At 45.4% G+C, this 20,091-nt stretch overlaps 1 protein-coding gene across 3 annotated transcripts in view; it reads right to left on the bottom strand.

Annotated features, from left to right (window-relative positions):
* The window catches only part of LOC102695114 (uncharacterized), a 60,191-nt gene that overhangs the window by 16,470 nt on the left and 23,630 nt on the right, over nt 1–20,091 (bottom strand). For 2 of the 3 annotated variants that reach the window (XM_069187934.1, XM_069187933.1), the window contains exons 20-47: nt 17,932–18,089; nt 17,323–17,575; nt 17,074–17,236; nt 16,672–16,943; nt 15,498–15,655; nt 14,845–15,097; nt 14,563–14,731; nt 13,902–14,170; nt 12,870–13,027; nt 11,608–11,884; nt 11,360–11,522; nt 10,415–10,686; nt 9,950–10,107; nt 9,476–9,794; nt 9,211–9,379; nt 8,456–8,733; nt 6,156–6,316; nt 5,583–5,835; nt 5,318–5,477; nt 4,910–5,181; nt 4,141–4,298; nt 3,230–3,482; nt 2,984–3,146; nt 2,546–2,817; nt 1,712–1,869; nt 878–1,130; nt 629–791; nt 227–498 (exon numbers count right to left, since the gene is read on the bottom strand). In XM_069187934.1, the coding sequence (XP_069044035.1) occupies nt 227–498; nt 629–791; nt 878–1,130; nt 1,712–1,869; nt 2,546–2,817; nt 2,984–3,146; nt 3,230–3,482; nt 4,141–4,298; nt 4,910–5,181; nt 5,318–5,477; nt 5,583–5,835; nt 6,156–6,316; nt 8,456–8,733; nt 9,211–9,379; nt 9,476–9,794; nt 9,950–10,107; nt 10,415–10,686; nt 11,360–11,522; nt 11,608–11,884; nt 12,870–13,027; nt 13,902–14,170; nt 14,563–14,731; nt 14,845–15,097; nt 15,498–15,655; nt 16,672–16,943; nt 17,074–17,236; nt 17,323–17,575; nt 17,932–18,089 (6,027 nt within the window). The remainder of the gene's footprint in view (nt 1–226; nt 499–628; nt 792–877; nt 1,131–1,711; nt 1,870–2,545; nt 2,818–2,983; nt 3,147–3,229; nt 3,483–4,140; nt 4,299–4,909; nt 5,182–5,317; nt 5,478–5,582; nt 5,836–6,155; nt 6,317–8,455; nt 8,734–9,210; nt 9,380–9,475; nt 9,795–9,949; nt 10,108–10,414; nt 10,687–11,359; nt 11,523–11,607; nt 11,885–12,869; nt 13,028–13,901; nt 14,171–14,562; nt 14,732–14,844; nt 15,098–15,497; nt 15,656–16,671; nt 16,944–17,073; nt 17,237–17,322; nt 17,576–17,931; nt 18,090–20,091) is intronic. The other variant, XM_069187935.1, reaches the window with a different exon arrangement.

The raw sequence follows: 20,091 nt of genomic DNA, 5'->3' as shown, positions 1-20,091 counted from the left end.
TAAATGCTTACACAGATCACCATGGATGCTGTTTTACAAGAGATCACCATGTATCATGTAATTAAAATTTTATACAATAAAACACCAGTAAAAGTGCAAATAATCTGTGTAAAAGTGAAGAAGCTAAAATTGCGAGAGAGAAGATTTCTGTGAAGTCTGTGCTGTTTATATAAACCTTAAACAGAGTGTTGTAGGTTTTTAACAAATATTGAGGGGTTACACTCACTTTGTTCATCTGTGTTTCCCCAGCCTGCAACCCAGCAGCTGGTCCCAGTGTGGAAGGAGCTGCTGTTGTCAGCCAGACAGATGGGCTGGATGTAGCTGGTGAAGTTGACAGGGCTGCTCAGCTTCAGCAGGGCGATGTCGTTGTTCAGACTCCAAGAATCAAAGTTAGGGTGTATGATGATCTGGCTGACCCTTCTAGACACTTCATGTGGGTTAGAGGCTACCTGTGTCAACCTGCCCAGATACACTCGGTAGAAACTGATACCACTGTAGCTGTATGAGAAAGACAGGCAAGATGTCAGAAAATAGAGAAATACCATCCCTGAGAGTGCAGGGCCACCATAATTTAACAGTTCATCCATGCACCATTAAATTCATGAAACGCTTTAACTGGTCAAGTTACCTGTAGATGCAGTGTGCAGCTGTCAGCGCCCACTGGTGGTTGATCAGAGACCCTCCACACACATGTTGTCCATAATAATACAGGTTAACTTGCCAGGGCCAGTACCCATCTGGGGCAGCGTCACCCTGCATGATCCTGGTACTGAGAGGCGCCCGCCCACACTCTGCAGAAAGGGAACACAGTCCTCAGCTGTTGAGTGTCTGAATACAGCAAACCTCTGAATTTTGCGAACAGGTAATTGATACCCACCACTGGATACTACAGGAGTCACATTGAATGAGCTGCAGATAAAACTGCTGTCAGGGTCTGTGCCGCTAGAGGTGAAGGTCACGAAGCCTGGACTGGCCAATCCAACCAGCTGGTTAATCCAGTTTTGGAACTGGGATACTCTGGTATACACTCCCGGGAGAGTGGTACTGGCACAGCTCTCAGTGAAACTGACAACACCAGCCTGAACCCAGGAAGATCCCTGCTTACAGACCAGAGGACCGCCTGTATCTCCCTGAATAAATAGAGAGACAGATCAATAAAGACATAAACACTGCGTTGAGAGAGAGGGGTTAATACAGACACACAGACTGGACACTACAGTACATTAACACTGCACTGAGAGAGAGGGGTTAATACAGACACTTATTGGACCCTCCAGTACATTAACACTGCACTGAGAGATAGGGGTTAATACAGACATACTGATTGGACACTACAGTACATTAACACTGCGCTGAGAAAGAGGGGTTAATACACACACACTGACTGGACACTCCAGTACATTAACACTGCACTGAGAGAGAGAGGGGTTAATACAGACACACTGACTGGACACTCCAGTACATTAACACTGCACTGAGTGAGAGGGGTTAATACAGACACACTGACTGGACACTCCAGTACATTAACACTGCACTGAGAGAGAGGGGTTAATACAGACACTAATTGGACACTCCAGTACATTAACACTGCACTGAGAGAGATGGGTTAGTACAGACAGACTGCAATATTAAAGGGTCTTCAGTCTGTAGTGAAGAGGTGGCAGGAGAATGACATCATGTAAAATTGTAGATACAGCACTATAATTTGAACCTGACAGAAGTCTTTCCTTCCCTCCAGCACTCCAGCACAGATCATGTTGTCAGTGATGTTCTTTGGTCCCAAGGCCTCATCGTTCAGACAGTTGCACTGCCTGTTCCCCATGATGGGTACCTGGACCTCCTGCAGGGTCTGGGGATATGGCAGGGACACTGAAAGACAAGAGAGATCCAGCCCGGTGGTTTTCCTCTGAGATCAAAACTCAGTTTCTTTTTAGGAGGATGCCTGAGACAAACTTGTTCGATCCATTAAAAGAGCAGAGGTTGATCTGGAAAAACAAGCATTGCTGACTCTTTTGGTATATGACATCTGTATTTTCCTCAATTGTTAATTTGTAATAAATTGAAATATCATAGTAGTGCCAAGATTTCAGTTTCCTGCTCCTGAATGACTGTTGGTTTAGCAATAGGTGCTTTGTAAATTCAATGAACGTATCTCTGGTTTTGACACATTAAGGTGAAGAAAGGACTTATTATACAATTAAAAAAAGTAACACCTCAGGACGATGATCAGTATCTACATCTTGGAGGATACTGATTGCGAAAGATTAGCAAACGTATGATGTACAGTATCTTTCCTCCAAAAAGACCTCTTCTGTTGCCAGTATAAAGAATGCATAGAGAGTACAGAATATGCTATTTCTATACAGGTAGGACACAGCCCTGAGGAGACCCAACACAATTAAATTGTGATAGAAATCCATTTACCCTCACTCCTCGTGTACCGTTGTTCAGAAACTCAAAAATTCAACCTACAATATCTAGTATATATACATTTCAGCAACTACGGGGTTCCTGTGTTTTAACCAAGGGACATATACAAACTCACCAAACTCATCTAAATTTCCCCAGCCAGTGACCCAGCAGCTGGTCCCAGTTTGGAAGGAGCTACTGCTGTCGGCCAGACAGATGGGCTGGATGTAGCTGGTGAAGGACACAGGGCTGCGCAGTCTCACCAGGGCGATGTCGTTGTTCAGAGTCTGGTAGTTGAAGTCTGGGTGTGGGAAGATCCGGGCGACTCTTCTGGAAATCTCAGTGGGGTTATAAATCATCAGACTCCTCCTGCCCAGGTACACTGTCCACAGCCTGGCCTCAATGTTCCTGCAGAGAGAGGTCACAGTTACGTGCGGTTATGTGTTAACCCTAACACAGAGTTCCTTAACTGCAGTCCAAAATTACACTTGTTCAGAGTGATTTAAGATCTTTCACCATCAAAAGAGATCAAATCTAAATCAAACCAGGAAAGGAGTCTTGATGATCTAAGCACCTGTAGAAACAGCGTGCAGCTGTCAAAACCCACTGCTGGTTGATCAGAGACCCTCCACATGTGTGTTGCCCATTGTAATACAGGCTGGCCTGCCAGGGCCAGGAGCCCTCTGGAGCAGAGTCACCTCCCACAATCCTGGGACTGAGGGGAGCCTTTCCACACTCTGGAGGAACAGGACATACATAAGATCACTGGAGTTGAGTACAAGCAAACTATTCAATTTCTTTAAAGCAAACCGTTACCTACCATTGGGTGCGATTGGAGTGACGTTCACTGGAGCGCAGGTGAAGCTGCTGTCAGGGTCGGTGCCATTGGAAGTGAACGTTACGAAGCCCGGAGTGGCCAACCCAACCTGCTGGGTAATCCAGTCCTGGTACTGGGAGACCTTGAGGTAAACACCTGGGAGACTGGGCTGGGGACAGTCCAGCTCAGCTCTCACAATACCAGCCTGAACCCAAGCAGAGCCCTGCTTGCAGACAAGGGGACCTCCTGAGTCTCTCTGGAGAAATCAAAAGGAATCATTAATGCACAGACCAGCTTCCTGTTTAATTGTTAATTTAATGTGTTATTACAGAGACAGGTAAAGACTTTCAACATGCTACATGCTTTGCAAGCTGCAGAGAGTCAGACAGACAGACAGATATCACAGATAGAAAGATGGAGGTTTATAAGAGCAGGTTGACTAAACTGCATTTTGTGTTAAAGCAGGAGTATTAGGAATAAATTGCAAGATCTAGAAACTACTGCATGAGCCTGTGACAATAATGAACCTGAAATGAGTGAGATATGGCTTACTGAGACTGATAGTGAGTAATTCTGTATTGTACTTTCAGGCAGAGCAACATAAGGTAACAGTGGTCTCAGAATCTACACTGGAGATCTAATCTACATAAGGAGAAAGAAAGCACTTTTAAAAATGATTAAAAAAAGCACAGGATCAAGTTTAAAAAAGCAATTTGAATGATTTGAAAGCTGAAATAAAAATGATTTTATCTTTAGAAGATTAAGAAGATTTTTATCTCAAGAATTCAACAGCACCCCTCAGGCAGGGGAATGAAAAAGTGCTGCATTAAATAATATCCACACTGAAGAGCCACAAGTGCTCGAAACACTAAAGATAATTCCCAGGGTCTTAATGAAAGCAGGAGTGTGTGTACCTGGCAGGTGTCCTTGCTCCCCTCCTGGACTCCAGCACAGAACAGGTTGTCAGTGGTGCTGTTTGGTCCAAAGACCTCTGCGTTCAGACAGTCGCACTGTCTGCTCCCCATGATGGACACCTGGAGCTCCTGTAAGGTCTGAGGATATGGCAGGGAGCCTGGAAGAGAAGAGACACTGTCAGTCCCAGGACTGGGGGCTGAGGTCCTTCTCTCAGGCCAGCAGAGGATCTTCCAGGCATCTGTGTCAGAACCTGCCCAACAGTGTCTTGCCACTGGGAACACTGCTCCCACGGAGGTGATAGTCATGGGGTTCTTGATTCTCTTTCTACATGACAATGATACACTAGGATGCCAGTTTTACTGTCGTAATTCACATGTTTAAGTGTAGCCCAGCATGATAATCCAGTTCATCATTCAATTATTTTTCTGTTTCTGAGCTCTACTTCAGGTAGGAAACTGTGGAATATGCCCTGTCTTTTTAACTCTTAAGATCTGAAGTCCACAGTGTACACAAGATTGATCCTCTCTCTATGAACTTTTACTGATCAATATCCCGTACTTCAGCAAAACTAGCAAACTGATGTGATCAGCTCCTCAACGCGTCCCACACACGGAAGAATAAGGAACAAAACATCTTCCCTTTCGTTCAGACTCATCTACCGCCCAGATCCCACACCTCAGCTGTGGCTGATGCCCAAAGTAATTAATACCTCAACAATGATGCTGTTTCCAGGAAGGGGTTATGTGAACAGCACTGAACTACACTCACCACCCTCATAAATGTTTCCCCAGCCTGCGACCCAGCAGCTGGTGCCATTGAGGAAGGAGCTGCTACTGTCGGCCAGACAGATGGGCTGGATGTAGCTGGTGAAGGAGACAGGGCTGCTCAGCTTCAGCAGGGCGATATCGTTGTTCAAAGTCCAGTAGTCAAAGTGAGGGTGCAGGACGATCTGTCTGACCTTCCTGGACACTTCATGAGGGTTAGAGCCGTATTGTGTCTGCCGGCCCAGATACACTGTCCACTGACTGAGATCACTGGTCCTGTAGAAAGAGATGAGCAGAACTATGTCAAGATATTGGTTACCCTGCAACAGCAAACATAATGCAGTAAATCTCACTCGTAATGCAGATCTCAACTTAAACCATGAAAATCAGGAAAAAATCTAATTAATCTTACCTGAAGACACACTGGGCAGCTGTTAAGACCCACTGATGGTTGATCAGGGATCCTCCACACATGTGATAAGAATAATGCAGACTGGCCAACCAGGGCCAGTACCCCTCTGGGGCAGACACCCCCCCCATGATCCTGGTGCTCCGTGGGGCTTGCCCACACTCTGCAGGACATGGACAGAGAAAGAGATGAGAGAGGACACCCTCAAGTGAACTGAGCAGAAACTAATGTCTCAGTTTCTCAGTGGTTTTATGGAAGTGTCACCTACCGCTCGGTGCTACAGCAGTAACACTAAGAGAGCTACAGTTAAAACCGCTGTCAGGGTCTGTGCCATTGGAGCTGAAGGTCACAAAACCTGGAGTGGCCGACGCAACCTGAGTGTTAATCCAGTCCTTGTACTGGGACACTCTGGTGTACACATCCGGGAGACTGGAACGAGCACAACCCTGCCTAGAGCTCACAACACCAGCCTGAACCCAGAAGGAGTCCTGCTTACAGATCAGGGGTCCTCCTGTGTCTCCCTGGACATAACAGAAAGAGAGATGGACAGACATGGGGGTTAATACAGACACACTGACTGGACACCCCAGTATATTTACACTGCACTGAGAGAGAGAGGTTAATACAGACACACTGACTGGACACTCCGGTACATTAACACTGCACTGAGAGAGAGAGGTTAATACAGACACACTGACTGGACACTCCAGTACATTAACACTGCACTGAGAGAGAGGGGTTAATATAGAAAAAAAGGTGAATAATACACAATAAGGTTTTTTTTAAAGAAAAGATAGAGAAAGTATAAAACCGACAAGTATTTGTAAAGTGGTGTCTGTACCCAGCAGGTATCCTTGCCCCCATCCAGCTCTCCAGCACAGATCATGTTTTCAGTGATGGTGATGGGGTTATTGGCATCTTCAGTAGTCAGACACCCACACTGCCTGTTCCCAATGATGGGCACCTGGACCTCCTGTAGCGTCTGGTTCCCCGACAGAGACACTGAGGGATGAGAGATTGACTTGCTGTGGGAATGGTGGCTGAAGTCCATTAGTGTGAATATCCCCGAGATGACCTAACACTAAGACCTGTAATTTTATTCTTAGCAGCTCCTAACCCCACAGTGTCTGGACATTACAGATGCAGCCACGTAAAACGCACCATGCAGCCACTCAGATTGGGCGTCAAAACTCGTTGCCATGACAAGATGACTTTGCTGTCCCATGGTGTCACCCTGCCCAGAAAACTGCACTGCCAAAGAAGACTGATGGGTGGCCCCTGTGGAGCGTTAGTAGGCAGTGAAAGTCAGCAGCATCACAATGAGCATGATGTTTCTTGGACAACCACTCTGCAGTTCACAGTCAAAATGCTTTCTTGTTTTTGCTGATTTCACTCCCACTTCTTATCCAATGGCAGATAATTTTTCAAGAAGTTTTTTGTTCTCCCCTGACAGTTTGATGAATCTAAATGCAGTGTCACCTGTTCCTATACGCACTCAAGTGGTGATGTACTGTGTTCACTCATATTGGGGAAAACTTGGCAAATACTGCTCCCTGACTATTCAGATCTTTGTTTTGTCATAAACAGTACATTTAATCTCATCTGTTCCCGTAGAAAAATGTAAGCATGGGGAACATAAACATCTTCATTCATGTTAAACAGGAGTGATTTAATTGGTTAAAAACTAAAGAAGGTAAACCTGGCAATACATTTCTCAGTTTATTCACAACTATGTGCTCTTAAATGTACAAAATACAACGATGTGCTCTTTCCATGTACAAAATACAGTACATACATGCCTTTTTCTACAGTAAATAGTGTTTTGAGTATATGTTCTAAAATGGGGGGACTCAGCTAAATATTTTTTAACTTTTACCTTTCTGAAATAATTTTCAGTTTTTGAAGGGTCTGTTTAAAATGGGACTGGAAGTACAAAGTGAAGAAGTTTGTAGGAATCTGGAACATGAGCTGAATACCTGGGCACCAACAAGCACATTTTCAGATGTCACACAGGAACGCAGAATATCCACAGATATCCGTACTGTACATCACCTGCAGTATTACTACCATTCATGTACACTGCCTAGATCAACAGTATAATGGCAAAGTGCAATATTATTCATTTTAATTGTTTTAAACTCCATGAAAATCCTGGTCTGATCCAAGCTTCATTCATAGCATGTACAGCAATCCTCTTTTCAGAAAAGCTTTTCAAAGCTAGGGTCTGTATTTTGTGTATTTATATAACATATGTTATGTTGTGAAGACGTATGATTATTAGTCTAAGAAAGTCTCAGATTAGATGCAGCTGTCATTTCAGGAACACCTAACACAACACTATCAATCTGTTTTGAGCTCTGAATGGCTGATTGCAGTGCTCCAGCCACAGCTGCAGTATACCACAGTTCCCGTTAATCCGAGATTTGATGAGCATTATGGATGTTCTACCAAGGTGACTTAGAAATTTACTCTTAGTGCCTCTCAGAGAAAGTTATAATGCTCCAGCCGCCTACAGTAGATGTCAATATTACATAATATGTCTTTGTTGTAAATGTCTGTAACATGTCTGTAGATTTTATTTTACTTCTATTTTTTGTTTTGTTCTATGTTAATTTTATTATTTTTATTTGCTTTGGCAACACTGATTGTACCCATCGGTCATGCTAATAAAGCACCTTGAATTGAATTGAATTGAATTGAAAGTTATCCAAAGCATGTTACTATGGGGCCCAAGTATGCAGCTACAGACTAAGGTAGGCTGAGTATGAGCCTCGCTCAAGGGTACAACTGTACTGTTTCACCTGGGACCTGAACCCATAGCCCACCAGGTGAGAGCAGATACCTGACCACCAGCCCAAACCTGACAGTTCAGTCCACCCAATCATGTCTGACCTGCATGAGGCAGACACAGGCAGGACACGCAGACTCGACCCTGAAGGCAACCCAACCTGGAATTGAACCCAGAGCTGTACTATGCCACTTCAAAATCACATGATGTATAAGTGGAAAAAAGGAGTAAGGAGAGTGGGGTGTTCTTGTTGTATCTACAGAGGATACAGCAAATAGCCCAGAGTTGTTTTTAAGGGGTACGGCTGTTCTGCTTTAGCAAAGCGATGCAGTACGTATAAGAAATGAGCTCACCGCTATTAGCTGTGTATCCCCAGCCTGCGACCCAGCAGCTGGTCCCAGTGTGGAAGGAGCTGCTGTTGTCGGCCAGACAGATGGGCTGGATGTAGCTGGTGAAGTTGACAGGGCTGCCCAGCATCACGAGGGCAATGTTATTGTCTTGCCTGGAACTGTAATAATAAAATCCAGGGTGTATAATGATCGACTGGATCCTCCTAGACACTTCATAGGGGTTAGAGCCCACTTGTTGCTCCCTGCCCAGATACACCTGCCACTCGGCAAGACTGTAGTACCTGTGGAAAGGAAAAGGATGTCAGCAGATCTGTGTATATCAACTCTGCTAATAAAGTACTGAACTGTGCTTTTCAAATACTGTCCTGGACAGCACTGAGGGAAATTGCTAGCAGAAAATGGTATAAAATAATTTGTGATCCTGCATGAATTCTAAACGCTGCAGCTAGATCATTAACCTAATTTTCTCTATAGACTTCTACAAATACTGAGATCAGAATCTCTCTTGGTGCAGGACACTCCACCAAGGGCTGGGAAAGTGACTTCTTATGTCATTGTTAAATGCTAGTTCTGAACACTGGAGCTATGTTCACACTGCTGAAGTATAGTTCTGAAAGATCTTTAATTGGTCCAATTAATAGAATTGTTCTTCCAGTAATCTGAAAAAAGTCAGTACGTGTTTGGTTCAGGGCTACAAGCAGATGTTTCATAAATGCCACTGACAGTCCCAGAGACCAATAAAAACTTCACATACTTACCAGTACCAGTTCAAACAGCTGGCAGAAGTCAGGACCCACTGGTGGTTGATCAGAGATCCTCCACACCTGTGTTGCCCATAGTAATGTATGCTGACCTGCCAGGGCCAGTACCCCTTTGGGGCAGAGTCACCCCCTACAATCCTGGGACTGAGGGGCGGTCTCCCACACTCTGGAGGAACAGGACACAGGGAGAAGAAACTGAATAGTGACCCAAGGAATATAGTATGAATCTGAACACATCTCCTTCATTAAAATGACAACCAACCTCCTGGTGCTATGGGGGCTGGCGCAGGGGTCGGGTAAGTGATTGATGGGGTGACAGGAGTGGTCAGTGGTGCTCTTGTAGTAACTGTAGGATCAGGACCACAGGTAAAGCTGCTGTCAGCGTCTGTGCCACTGGAGGTGAAGGTCACAAAGCCTGTAACTCCCGACCCCACTTGTCCGTTAATCCAGTCCTTGTACTGGGACACCCTGGTGTACACCCCTGGGAGACTGGGACGGGCACAGCCCCTTCCGAAACTCACAACACCAGCCTGAACCCAGGCAGAGCCCTGCTTGCAGACCAGGGGACCCCCTGAGTCTCCCTGCAGAGAGAGAAAATGGTTAGAATTGGCACTAACTGGCAGACAGCCCAGTTCTGTCCACTAACACTGAAAACAAGGCAGGAGATATGCAATGTCTGATTGATCAGACAATGCAGTGTGGGTGTAGCTTTGACGAAAATATGTTAACAATTTACCTGGCAGGAGTCTTTGCCCCCCTGCAGCTCTCCAGCACAGATCATGTTGGCTGTGATGCTGCCTGAGCCAAAGGCCATGTCGTTCAGACACCCACACTGCCTGTTCCCCATGATGGGCAGCTGGACCTCCTGCAGGGTCTGGTTCCCCAACAGAGATCCTAAGAGGCAAGACAGTGTGATAGTACTGTACCTATCCTGTGAGCCCTCATGGATCAGAAAAGCCAGCACAAAAGTCATGCCAATTACCATTCCCAGTTCTCAGTTATGGGAAGCTTGACTCCCTGGAGGGTTTGGTTCCCTGACAGAGGAGCTGGAAGGTCGCTGTCATATTTGTGATACTCAGTCCAGTATCTAGGGCCACGAGGTGGGGCTACAATATCTCAGAAGGCTAAAGGAATAGTCCAGCCTCAATTACAGTTAAACAGAACAGTAGCTCTTTACTAGATGCCAATGAGGTACACTCACCACCTTCAGCTGTGTCTCCCCAGCCAGTGACCCAGCAGCTGGTCCCAGTGAAGAAGGAGCTGCTTCTGTCAGCCAGACAAATGGGCTGGATGTAGTTGGTGAAGGAGACGGAGCTGCTCAGTCTCAGCAGGGCGATGTCATTGTTGTTGGTTGAAGAGTCATAGTCTGGATGCACGATGATTTGCTGGAGCCCCCTGGACACTTCGTGGATGTTGGGACCCGTCTGTGTCAGCCGCCCCAGGTACACTTTCCACTGACTCGCAACCACAGGGCTGAAGAGAGAGGGAGGAGAATAAACTGTCATAATGGCCTGACTGAGCACTGGAGCTGCATGGAGAAAACTAACAGGAAGAAGAAAGAGGAGACATGGAAATTGTTCATGTGTCCTGAAGCGTCATTATTCAGTATTGCTGTCTTTAAAGCCATTCCTGTCACTGGAAAATGACCTGTAAGTCAGAAATCACCTCTGTTACACTGCCAGCAGTTTCAATCTGCAGTGATCACTGTGAACACTGATACAGTATAAATCACCTCTGTTACACTGTGAGCAGTTTCAATCTGCAGCGATCACTGTGAACACTGATACAGTATAAATCACCTCTGTTACGCTGCCAGCAGTTTCAATTTGCAGTGATCACTGTGAACACTGATACAGTATAAATCACCTCTGTTACACTGCCAGCAGTTTCAATCTGCAGTGATCACTCTGTAAATTGATATGGTATAAATCACCACTGTTACACTGTGAGCAGCGTCAATCTGCAGTGATCACTCTGTAAACTGATATGGTATAAAACACCACTGTTACACTGTGAGTGGTTCAGTTTTTAGTGACTGAAACCGTCAGTGTTTTCCTCATCCTTGGACCTGAATCCACAGCCGTCACAATCTCAGTTATTGTCAGCACTGTACATACCGAGAAAGGGAGTCCTGTTTCTGTCCTACCTTCCAAAGCAGTGAGCAGCTGACAGCACCCACTCAATGTTGATCAGAGTCCCCCCACAAGTGTGGGTCCCATTCCAGTGCAGGCTGGCCTGCCAGGGCCAGTACCCCGCCTGCGCTGACTCACCCCCAACGATCCTGGGACTGAGGGGCGCCTGACCACAGACTAGAGGAAGAAGACGACAGGAAAGATAAGTGATTGATGTCTGAGTCCGCTATTTTCTGAACAAATGAATCGAACTCTGACCTACCAAAAGGTGTTAAGGTAGTTGGCAGTGTATTAGTTGGTGGAGGTGTCGTTGTAGAGAACAGACTACAGTTATAATTGTCAGAGTCTGTGCCACTGGATGTGAAGGTCACATAGCCTGGAGAAGAAGCCGACCCCACCACTCCATTAATCCACTCCTGGTACCGGGAGACTTTGGTGTAAATCCAGGGAAAACTGGACTGGTAACATTCATAGCTCACAATACCAGCTTGTACCCAGGCAGAGCCCTGCTTACAGACCAGTGGACCCCCTGAATCTCCCTGAGAGAGAGAAACATAGGCAGGTTATTACACACTTACTCACTTACTACGGTGTATGAACATGCAGGGAGAGAGTCAGGGGTGAAGACGCACTGTCAGAATGCTTTAATAGAGAGACTGAGAGTCTCTGAGAAGAAGGACAAGATGAAGACTGATGGTCCCACAACACTGGAACTTCAGCAAGGCCGTGTGACAATACCCACACTCGTGGTCTTGCCTCCTTCATGTGCACGTTCCTGCTCAAGTCTGCAAGGGCTCGGGGTGCCCCATTTCTATATTTGTGTTTCACAAGAGTGCTCAGGAGCGCCCTCCATGGGCCCTTAATGCTCCCTTCTCTGAAGTCTGCATCAGAGTTGACTCCCCTGAAGGGAATCACCCCTAATTCCTCATGGAGTAGAGTTAGTGTTCGTAAATGTAAAACTAATTTTATGTAAAAACAAAATCTCATTAAGCTACTTTAGATTCATACTGTATGTATTCTTGTTACAAAGTTTTGACATAAAGCTTTTAGTTCATCACCTCATTTAGACTGATGAATATTAATTTACCTGCAGAGTGTTTTGTTAATGGAATATGTAATAGTACAAAGCTTTGAGGTGTGGCCAAGTTTATCTCATTTACTATGCTGGGAATGAATGTGAATGAACGCGCTATATTCCTCGTACTGTTGTTTCTGTACTGGGACAGACGAGATTATATGTATTTTATAGTACAAAGCTTTAGTAGTATCAACAGACAGGAGTTTGACTCATGTGACCAGCAAGAGACTTTACCCAAGGGTGTCCCATCACCGTGTTTATAACAGTGAAGACTCACACACTTGAAATCTACACTCACACTACATCATACAAGTGCAGACTTGGAGGAAAAGCTGATGGCACAGTGCAAGAATTGGGACACCCCCTGAGTTAGAAACAGGAAAAGAGGAACAGAGGAGGGGAGGAATAAGATGATGGAAAACACAAGGAGCAGCAAGTGTTCGTACATAGCAGGGGCCCTTCCAGTCTCCCAGCACTCCAGCACAGATCATGCGGTCAGTGACAACGTTCCTTCCATAGGTCAGGCTGCTGGCACAGCCACACTCTCCGTTCCCAATGATAGGCAGCTGGACCTCCTGGAGGGTCTGGTTCCCAGACAGAGGTGCTGGAAGACAAGAGAGATCCCAAACAGTGTGTGAGATAGATGGCTGATTGCTATTACCCAATTCTTCCTTCTTTAAGGCATCTCCCACCTACCCAGTCTAACAGTAACAGTATCCCAGCAGCTGTTCATTCTAATTCTTATAATGATGAACTGAGACAATGGCATATAAAGGGATAGTGTACTTTTTAGTTTTTGCATTATCTCTGGTAAGATCAGTGCTTTAAAAACCTCCCTCACTTGCAGGAATGAAGCAGGGAGACAGCTGTAAGAGTGAAGTTGAGGTGGAGGGAGTACAAGACTAGAATTTGACCTCCTCTTGAATTTCTGTTAAATGTCATGAGTTGAATGTGACAAAACTAATATTTCCTTTTGGGATCTCACTCAATAAAGTTTAACATACCACAGGATGACCACATTTATTTAGAACATCTCTGTGGTACTTTAAAAATGTTAGAGATATTGTGAAGCATCCAGTTATCACACAATAACACAGAATACTGGAAAAGCTCATATCTGCTCACAACTACAAACCCTACAACTACACACAGGGAGAATGAGAAAGTATTCTGGCCTGCCCATTTGAGTGCAGGTTGTTGCTTCCTCCCCAATGTCACCAGGACCCGAGAAACACCGTGCTGACCCATCCTACCCTAGGTCAATGACACTCAGTGAACTGAGTCGACAGCTGCTGGGAGCCACAGTCACAGAGCCCAGCCTGTGCTTGGAAGAACATTTTGATCAGTTGAGTCACTGCAGAAACACAGACCTATCATCTTTTCACACGCTGCAAGTGCAAGACACTATGTGTTTGAGGACGACATACTGTAACAAGCACATCAGTCAAGTAGACTTTTAATCAAGGAGATAAACTCACAGTTTCCGCCAGTGTATCCCCAGCCTGCGACCCAGCAGCTGGTCCCAGTGAAGAAGGAGCTGCTGTTTTCTGCCAGACAGATGGGCTGGATGTAAGCAGTGAAGGTGACGGGGCTGCTCAGTTTCACCAGAGCGATGTTGTTCTCCCAATTCGAATAGTAAGATTCAGGGTGCAAAATGAACTGCCACACCTTCCTGGACACTTCGTGGGGGTTAGAGCCCACCTGTCTCTGCTGGCCCAGATACACTGTCACTTGACTGAGACCATACCTGGAGAAAGATAAGGGAAATTGCTAGCAGAAAATGGTATAAAATAATTTGTGATCCTGCATGAATTCTGAACGCTGCAGCTAGATCATTGACCTAATTTTCTCTATAGACTTCTACAGATACTGAGATCAGAATCTCTTTTGGTGCAGGACTCTCCACCCAGGGCTGGGAAAGTAAGTTCTTATGTCATTGTTAAATGCTAGTTCTGAACACTGGAGCTGTGTTCACACTGCTGAAGTATAGTTCTGAAAGATCTTTAATTGGTCCAATTAATAGAATTGTTCTTCCAGTAATCTGAAAAAAGTCAGTACGTGTTTGGTTCAGGGCTACAAGCAGATGTTTCATAAATGCCACTGACAGTCCCAAAGACCAATAAAACTTCACATACGTACCAGTACCAGTTCCAACAGCTGGCAGAAGTCAGGACCCACTGGCGGTTTATCAGAGATCCTCCACACCTGTGTTGCCCATAGTAATGTATGCTGACCTGCCAGGGCCAGTACCCCTCTGGGGAAGAGTCACCTCCCAATATCCTGGTACTGAGAGGCGCCTGCCCACACTCTGGAGGAACAGGACAGAGAGACAAGAATAGTTGTGGCTACCTGTTTACTCTAAAACTAGTACGCCGGTATTAGTCTATAGTGAGTCAGTTACTTGACTACACCATCACCTACCACTGGGAGCTATTGGAGTTGCGTTGAATGGAGAGCAGGTGAAGTTGCTGTCCGGGTCCGGGCCAGTGGAAGTGAAGGTCACAAAGCCCGGAGAGGCCAATCCCACCTGAACTTTAATCCAGTCTTTGTACTGCGACACCCTGGTATACACTCCAGGAATACTGGAACTGATACAGCCCCTCTCAAAACTCACGATTCCAGCCTGAACCCAGGAAGAGCCCTGCTTACAGATCAAGGGACCTCCTCCATCTCCCTGGAGAGAGACACAGTCTTAATACAGACACCCTGACTGGACACTCCATTACATTAACACTGCACTGAGAGAGAGGGGTTAATACAGACACACTGACTGGACACTCCAGTACATTAACACTGCACTGAGAGAGAGGGGTTAATACAGGCACACTGACTGGACACTCCAGTACATTAACACTGCACTGAGAGAGAGGGGTTAATACAGACACACTGACTGGACACTACAGTACATTAACACTGCACTGAGAGAGAGGGGGGTTAATACAGACTCACTGACTGGACACTAAAGACAGGAGCATATAACAATGTGATGGCTGAATACAGCACTCTTCAATACTGAAGTCTACCAGAGGGACACAGGGACAGAGCAGTGTAAAAGACAAAGGAAGAGTTGGTACCATGCAGACGTCCTTCCTCCCCTCCAGCTCTCCAGCACAGATCATGTTTTCATTCACGGCTTTTGGTCCGTAAACGGGGTCGATGTCACACCCACACTGCCTGTTCCCAATGATGGGCAGCTGGACCTCCAGGAGCGTCCGGTTCCCTGACAGAGCAGCTGAAATACAAGAGGGGCTGTCAGACCTCCACGGGTCTCCCTGGTGATTGTTATACAAATCTGTAATTGTGAGGAAAGCCAGTTTCTAATGAACTACAGCCGTTATATCAGATACTTATTTTTGCATATAGAATTACTGTATATGTATATAAATGCTTACACAGGTGGGTAGCTGCGTCAGCATGCATAGTCTGTAAAGGAACAAGTAATAGGTTTTATCCGTGCTGAAGAGAGAAGAAAGAAAACACAACGTTTCAGCTATGGAGCCTTCTTCGGGTGTCACACCACAGCAGAAACGTTGTGTTTTCTTTCTTCTCTTTTTAGCATGAAATAAACCCATTACATTTTCCTGTATTATAACAGGCTATTGTACTGCACTGGGACTGTAGCTCCTATTGTAACAGGCTGTTGTACTGTACTGGGACTGTAGCTCCTATTGTAACAGACTGTTTTACTGTACTAGACTGTGGCTCCTATTGTAACAGGAGTGTTGTACTGTACTGGGATTGTAGCTCCTATTGTAACAGGACTGTTCTATTGTACTGGGACTGTATTTCCTATTGTAACAGGAGTGTTGTACTGTACTGGGACTGTAGCGCCTATTGTAACAGGCTGTTGTACTGTACTGGGACTGTAGTCCCTATTGTAACAGGCTGTTGTACTGTACTGGGACTGTCGCTCCTAGTGTAACAGGACTGTTGTAGTGTAATAAAAAGAGCTCACACCCGAAGAAGGCTTCTCAGCCAAAACATTGTTTTCTCTCTTCTCTTTTCAATATGGAATAAACCTTTTACCTGTTCCTAAATGCTTACACAGATCACCATGGACGCTGTTTTACAAGAGATCACCATGTATCATGTAATTAAAATTGTATACAGCAATAAAAGTGCAAATAATCCGTGTAAAAGTGAAGAAGCTAAAATTGGGAGAGAGATTTCTGTGAGGTCTGTGCTGTTTATATGCACCTTAAACTTAGTGTTGTAGGTTTTTAACAATTATTGAGGGGTTACACTCACTTTGTTCATCTGTGTTTCCCCAGCCCGCAACCCAGCAGCTGGTCCCAGTGTGGAAGGAGCTGCTGTTGTCAGCCAGACAGATGGGCTGGATGTAGCTGGTGAAGTTGACAGGGCTGCTCAGCTTCAGCAGGGCGATGTCGTTGTTCAGACTCCAAGAATCAAAGTTAGGGTGTATGATGATCTGGCTGACCCTTCTAGACACTTCATGTGGGTTAGAGGCCACCTGTGTCAACCTGCCCAGATACACTCGGTAGAAACTGATACCACTGTAGCTGTATGAGAAAGACAGGCAAGATGTCAGAAAATAGAGAAATACCATCCCTGAGAGTGCAGGGCCACCATAATTTAACAGTTCTTCCATGCACCATTAAATTCATGAAACGCTTTAACTGGTCAAGTTACCTGTAGATGCAGTGTGCAGCTGTCAGCGCCCACTGGTGGTTGATCAGAGACCCTCCACACACATGTTGTCCATAATAATACAGGTTAACTTGCCAGGGCCAGTACCCCTCTGGGGCAGCGTCACCCTGCATGATCCTGGTACTGAGAGGCGCCCGCCCACACTCTGCAGAAAGGGAACACGGTCCTCAGCTGTTGAGTGTCAAAATACAGCAAACCTCTGAATTTTGCGAACAGGTAATTGATACCCACCACTGGGTACTACAGGAGTCACATTGAATGAGCTGCAGATAAAACTGCTGTCAGGGTCTGTGCCGCTAGAGATGAAAGTCATGAAGCCTGGACTGGCCAATCCAACCAGCTGGTTAATCCAGTTTTGGAACTGGGACACTCTGGTGTAAACTCCTGGGAGACTGGTACTGGCACAGCTCTCAGTGAAACTGACAACACCAGCCTGAACCCATGAAGACCCCTGCTTACAGACCAGAGGACCGCCTGTATCTCCCTGAATAAATAGAGAGACAGATCAATAAAGACATAAACACTGCATTGAGAGAGAGGGGTTAATACAGACACACTGACTGGACACTACAGTACATTAACAGTGCACTGAGAGAGAGGGGTTAATACAGACACTAATTGGACACTCCAGTACATTAACACTGCACTAAGAGATAGGGGTTAATACAGACACACTGACTGGACACCCAGTACATTAACACTGCACTGAGAGAGACGGGTTAGTACAGACACACTGCAATATTAAAGGGTCTTCAGTCTGTAGTGAGGAGGTGGCAGGAGAATGACATGATGTGAAATTGTAGATACAGCACTAGAGGGGAATGTAAGAATAATTTGAACCTGACAGAAGTCTTTCCTTCCCTCCAGCGCTCCAGCACAGATCATGTTGTCAGTGATGTTCTTTGGTCCCAAGGCCTCATCGTTCAGACAGTTGCACTGCCTGTTCCCCATGATGGGCACCTGGACCTCCTGCAGGGTCTGGGGATATGGCAGGGACACTGAAAGACAAGAGAGATCCAGCCCGGTGGTTTTCCTCTGAGATCAAAACTCAGTTTCTTTTTAGGAGGATGCCTGAGACAAACTTGTTCGATCCATTAAAAGAGCAGAGGTTGTAGCGGTGAGGCTTAATAATAAGGCAAAATTAAGTGTTTCTGAGCTTCCCAAATGAGGCCCCATTTCTCTGTTCATCTCTGTGGTGCAGCCACAGAGAAACTATTCATGCAAGATGTTTTCTTTTGATAAGGACAGCTCCCAAAGGGGGATGCACTTAGCTAAGCCTGGCTATCATGATCAATGGTCATCCATTGGTGCCTATCTGTTTAGGGAGTGCCAGTTGGACATCTGGACTGCATTACTAAGTGTCAGGAGTAAGTGACTCATATCTCACCTTGATCAACCAATCAGGGACCGGTAGGGCCGAGTAACCCACGTGGAACTCTGATGCCCATGGAACTTTCAGCCAATCAATGAGCTGAAGTTCCTCCAGGTAAAAACAGGCAACACAGAGAGCCTGAGAGATTCAGATTCAGATTCAGATTGAGATTCAACAATTCTAAAGGGAATTCAAAGGAGAATCCCAAGGGCAGGACATTCTCGCAGCGCGCCTCCTGACCATCCTGAGACTCAGCCCGGACAACCACGGAACGACCAGTGTGTCCGAGTGCCAGAACTTTCCTTTGTTCTAAGAGTCTAGAGTGGAGGTTGCCAGAGAGTAACCAGCAGCAGGCCTCGTGAACAGGTCGGAACTGTGGAAAGCTGAATCACTATTCAGAACTAGCTCTTCATCAGGAACGAACCGGTCCTCTTCCTGACTTGCTGGGACCCACAGTCATCTTTTCTCCTGTGCACAAACTTTGCTAGTTAATGCCAACAATGAGCATCAGCAGCGCACCGTCGCAAGCCGCACAGCACAGCCTGGCACCGAGCCAGAGAGCGCGGATTGGACAGCAACAGCCTGCAACTGTTTCTTTGTGCCCGCAGGAGATCTGAATCCCCAGAAATTGGATGAGTATTCAACTTCAATGCATTACAGCTCGAGAATTCAATTGTTATCCCAACCAGTTGTACTTGTTTCGAGTATCTAATGTAGAAGTTATAACCAAGTTCATTTATGAAACGGGCTTAATGAATGATGTACTGAACGTATGTCCTCTTGATATGTGTAACACTTTGTAACTGACCGAATATACCTTTTGTATTCTGATAACCCTCTCGATAAGATCTGTTAAGTTTATATGCATATTCCATGTATTAATAAATGTATCCTCGTGTATTAGTACCTGTGTGTGCGCGTTGTTTGAGTTATGTCGCATGGTTGGACTCTAAAGCAATCAAAAGAATCAACTTTGTGATTTACTGCTACAATTAATAATTGTCTCAGTAAATGCCCAAACCCTACAGAACTGGTGCCTTCAGAGAGCCACTATGATTACATATTTGGCGTCCCTGAACCGGTTTTCCCTACAAGGTTGATCTGGAAAAACAAGCATTGCTGGCTCTTTTGGCATATGACATCTGTATTTTCCTCAATTGTTAATTTGTAATAAATTGAAATAGCATAGTAGTGCCAAGATTTCAGTTTCCTGCTCCTGAATGACTGTTGGTTTAGCAATAGGTGCTTTGCAAATTCAATGAATATATCTCTGGTTTTGACACATTAAGGTGAAGAAAGGACTTATTATACAATTAAAAAAGTAACACCTCAGGAGGATGATCAGTATCTACATCTTGTAGGATACTGATTGCAAAAGATTAGCAAACATATGATGTACAGTATCTTTCCTCCAAAAAGACCTCTTCTGTTGCCAGTATAAAGAATGCATAGAGAGTACAGAATATGCTATTTCTATACAGATAGGACACAGCCCTGAGGAGACCCAACACTATTAAATTGTGATTGAAATCCATTTACCCTCACTCCTCGTGTACCGTTGTTCAGAAACTCAAAAATTCAACCTACAATATCTAGTATATATACATTTCAGCAACTACGGGGTTCCT

This window comes from Lepisosteus oculatus, chromosome 4 (genome assembly GCF_040954835.1).
Source record: "Lepisosteus oculatus isolate fLepOcu1 chromosome 4, fLepOcu1.hap2, whole genome shotgun sequence".
NCBI lineage: Eukaryota > Metazoa > Chordata > Actinopteri > Semionotiformes > Lepisosteidae > Lepisosteus > Lepisosteus oculatus.
This window is presented reverse-complemented; position numbering and strand designations above follow the sequence as displayed.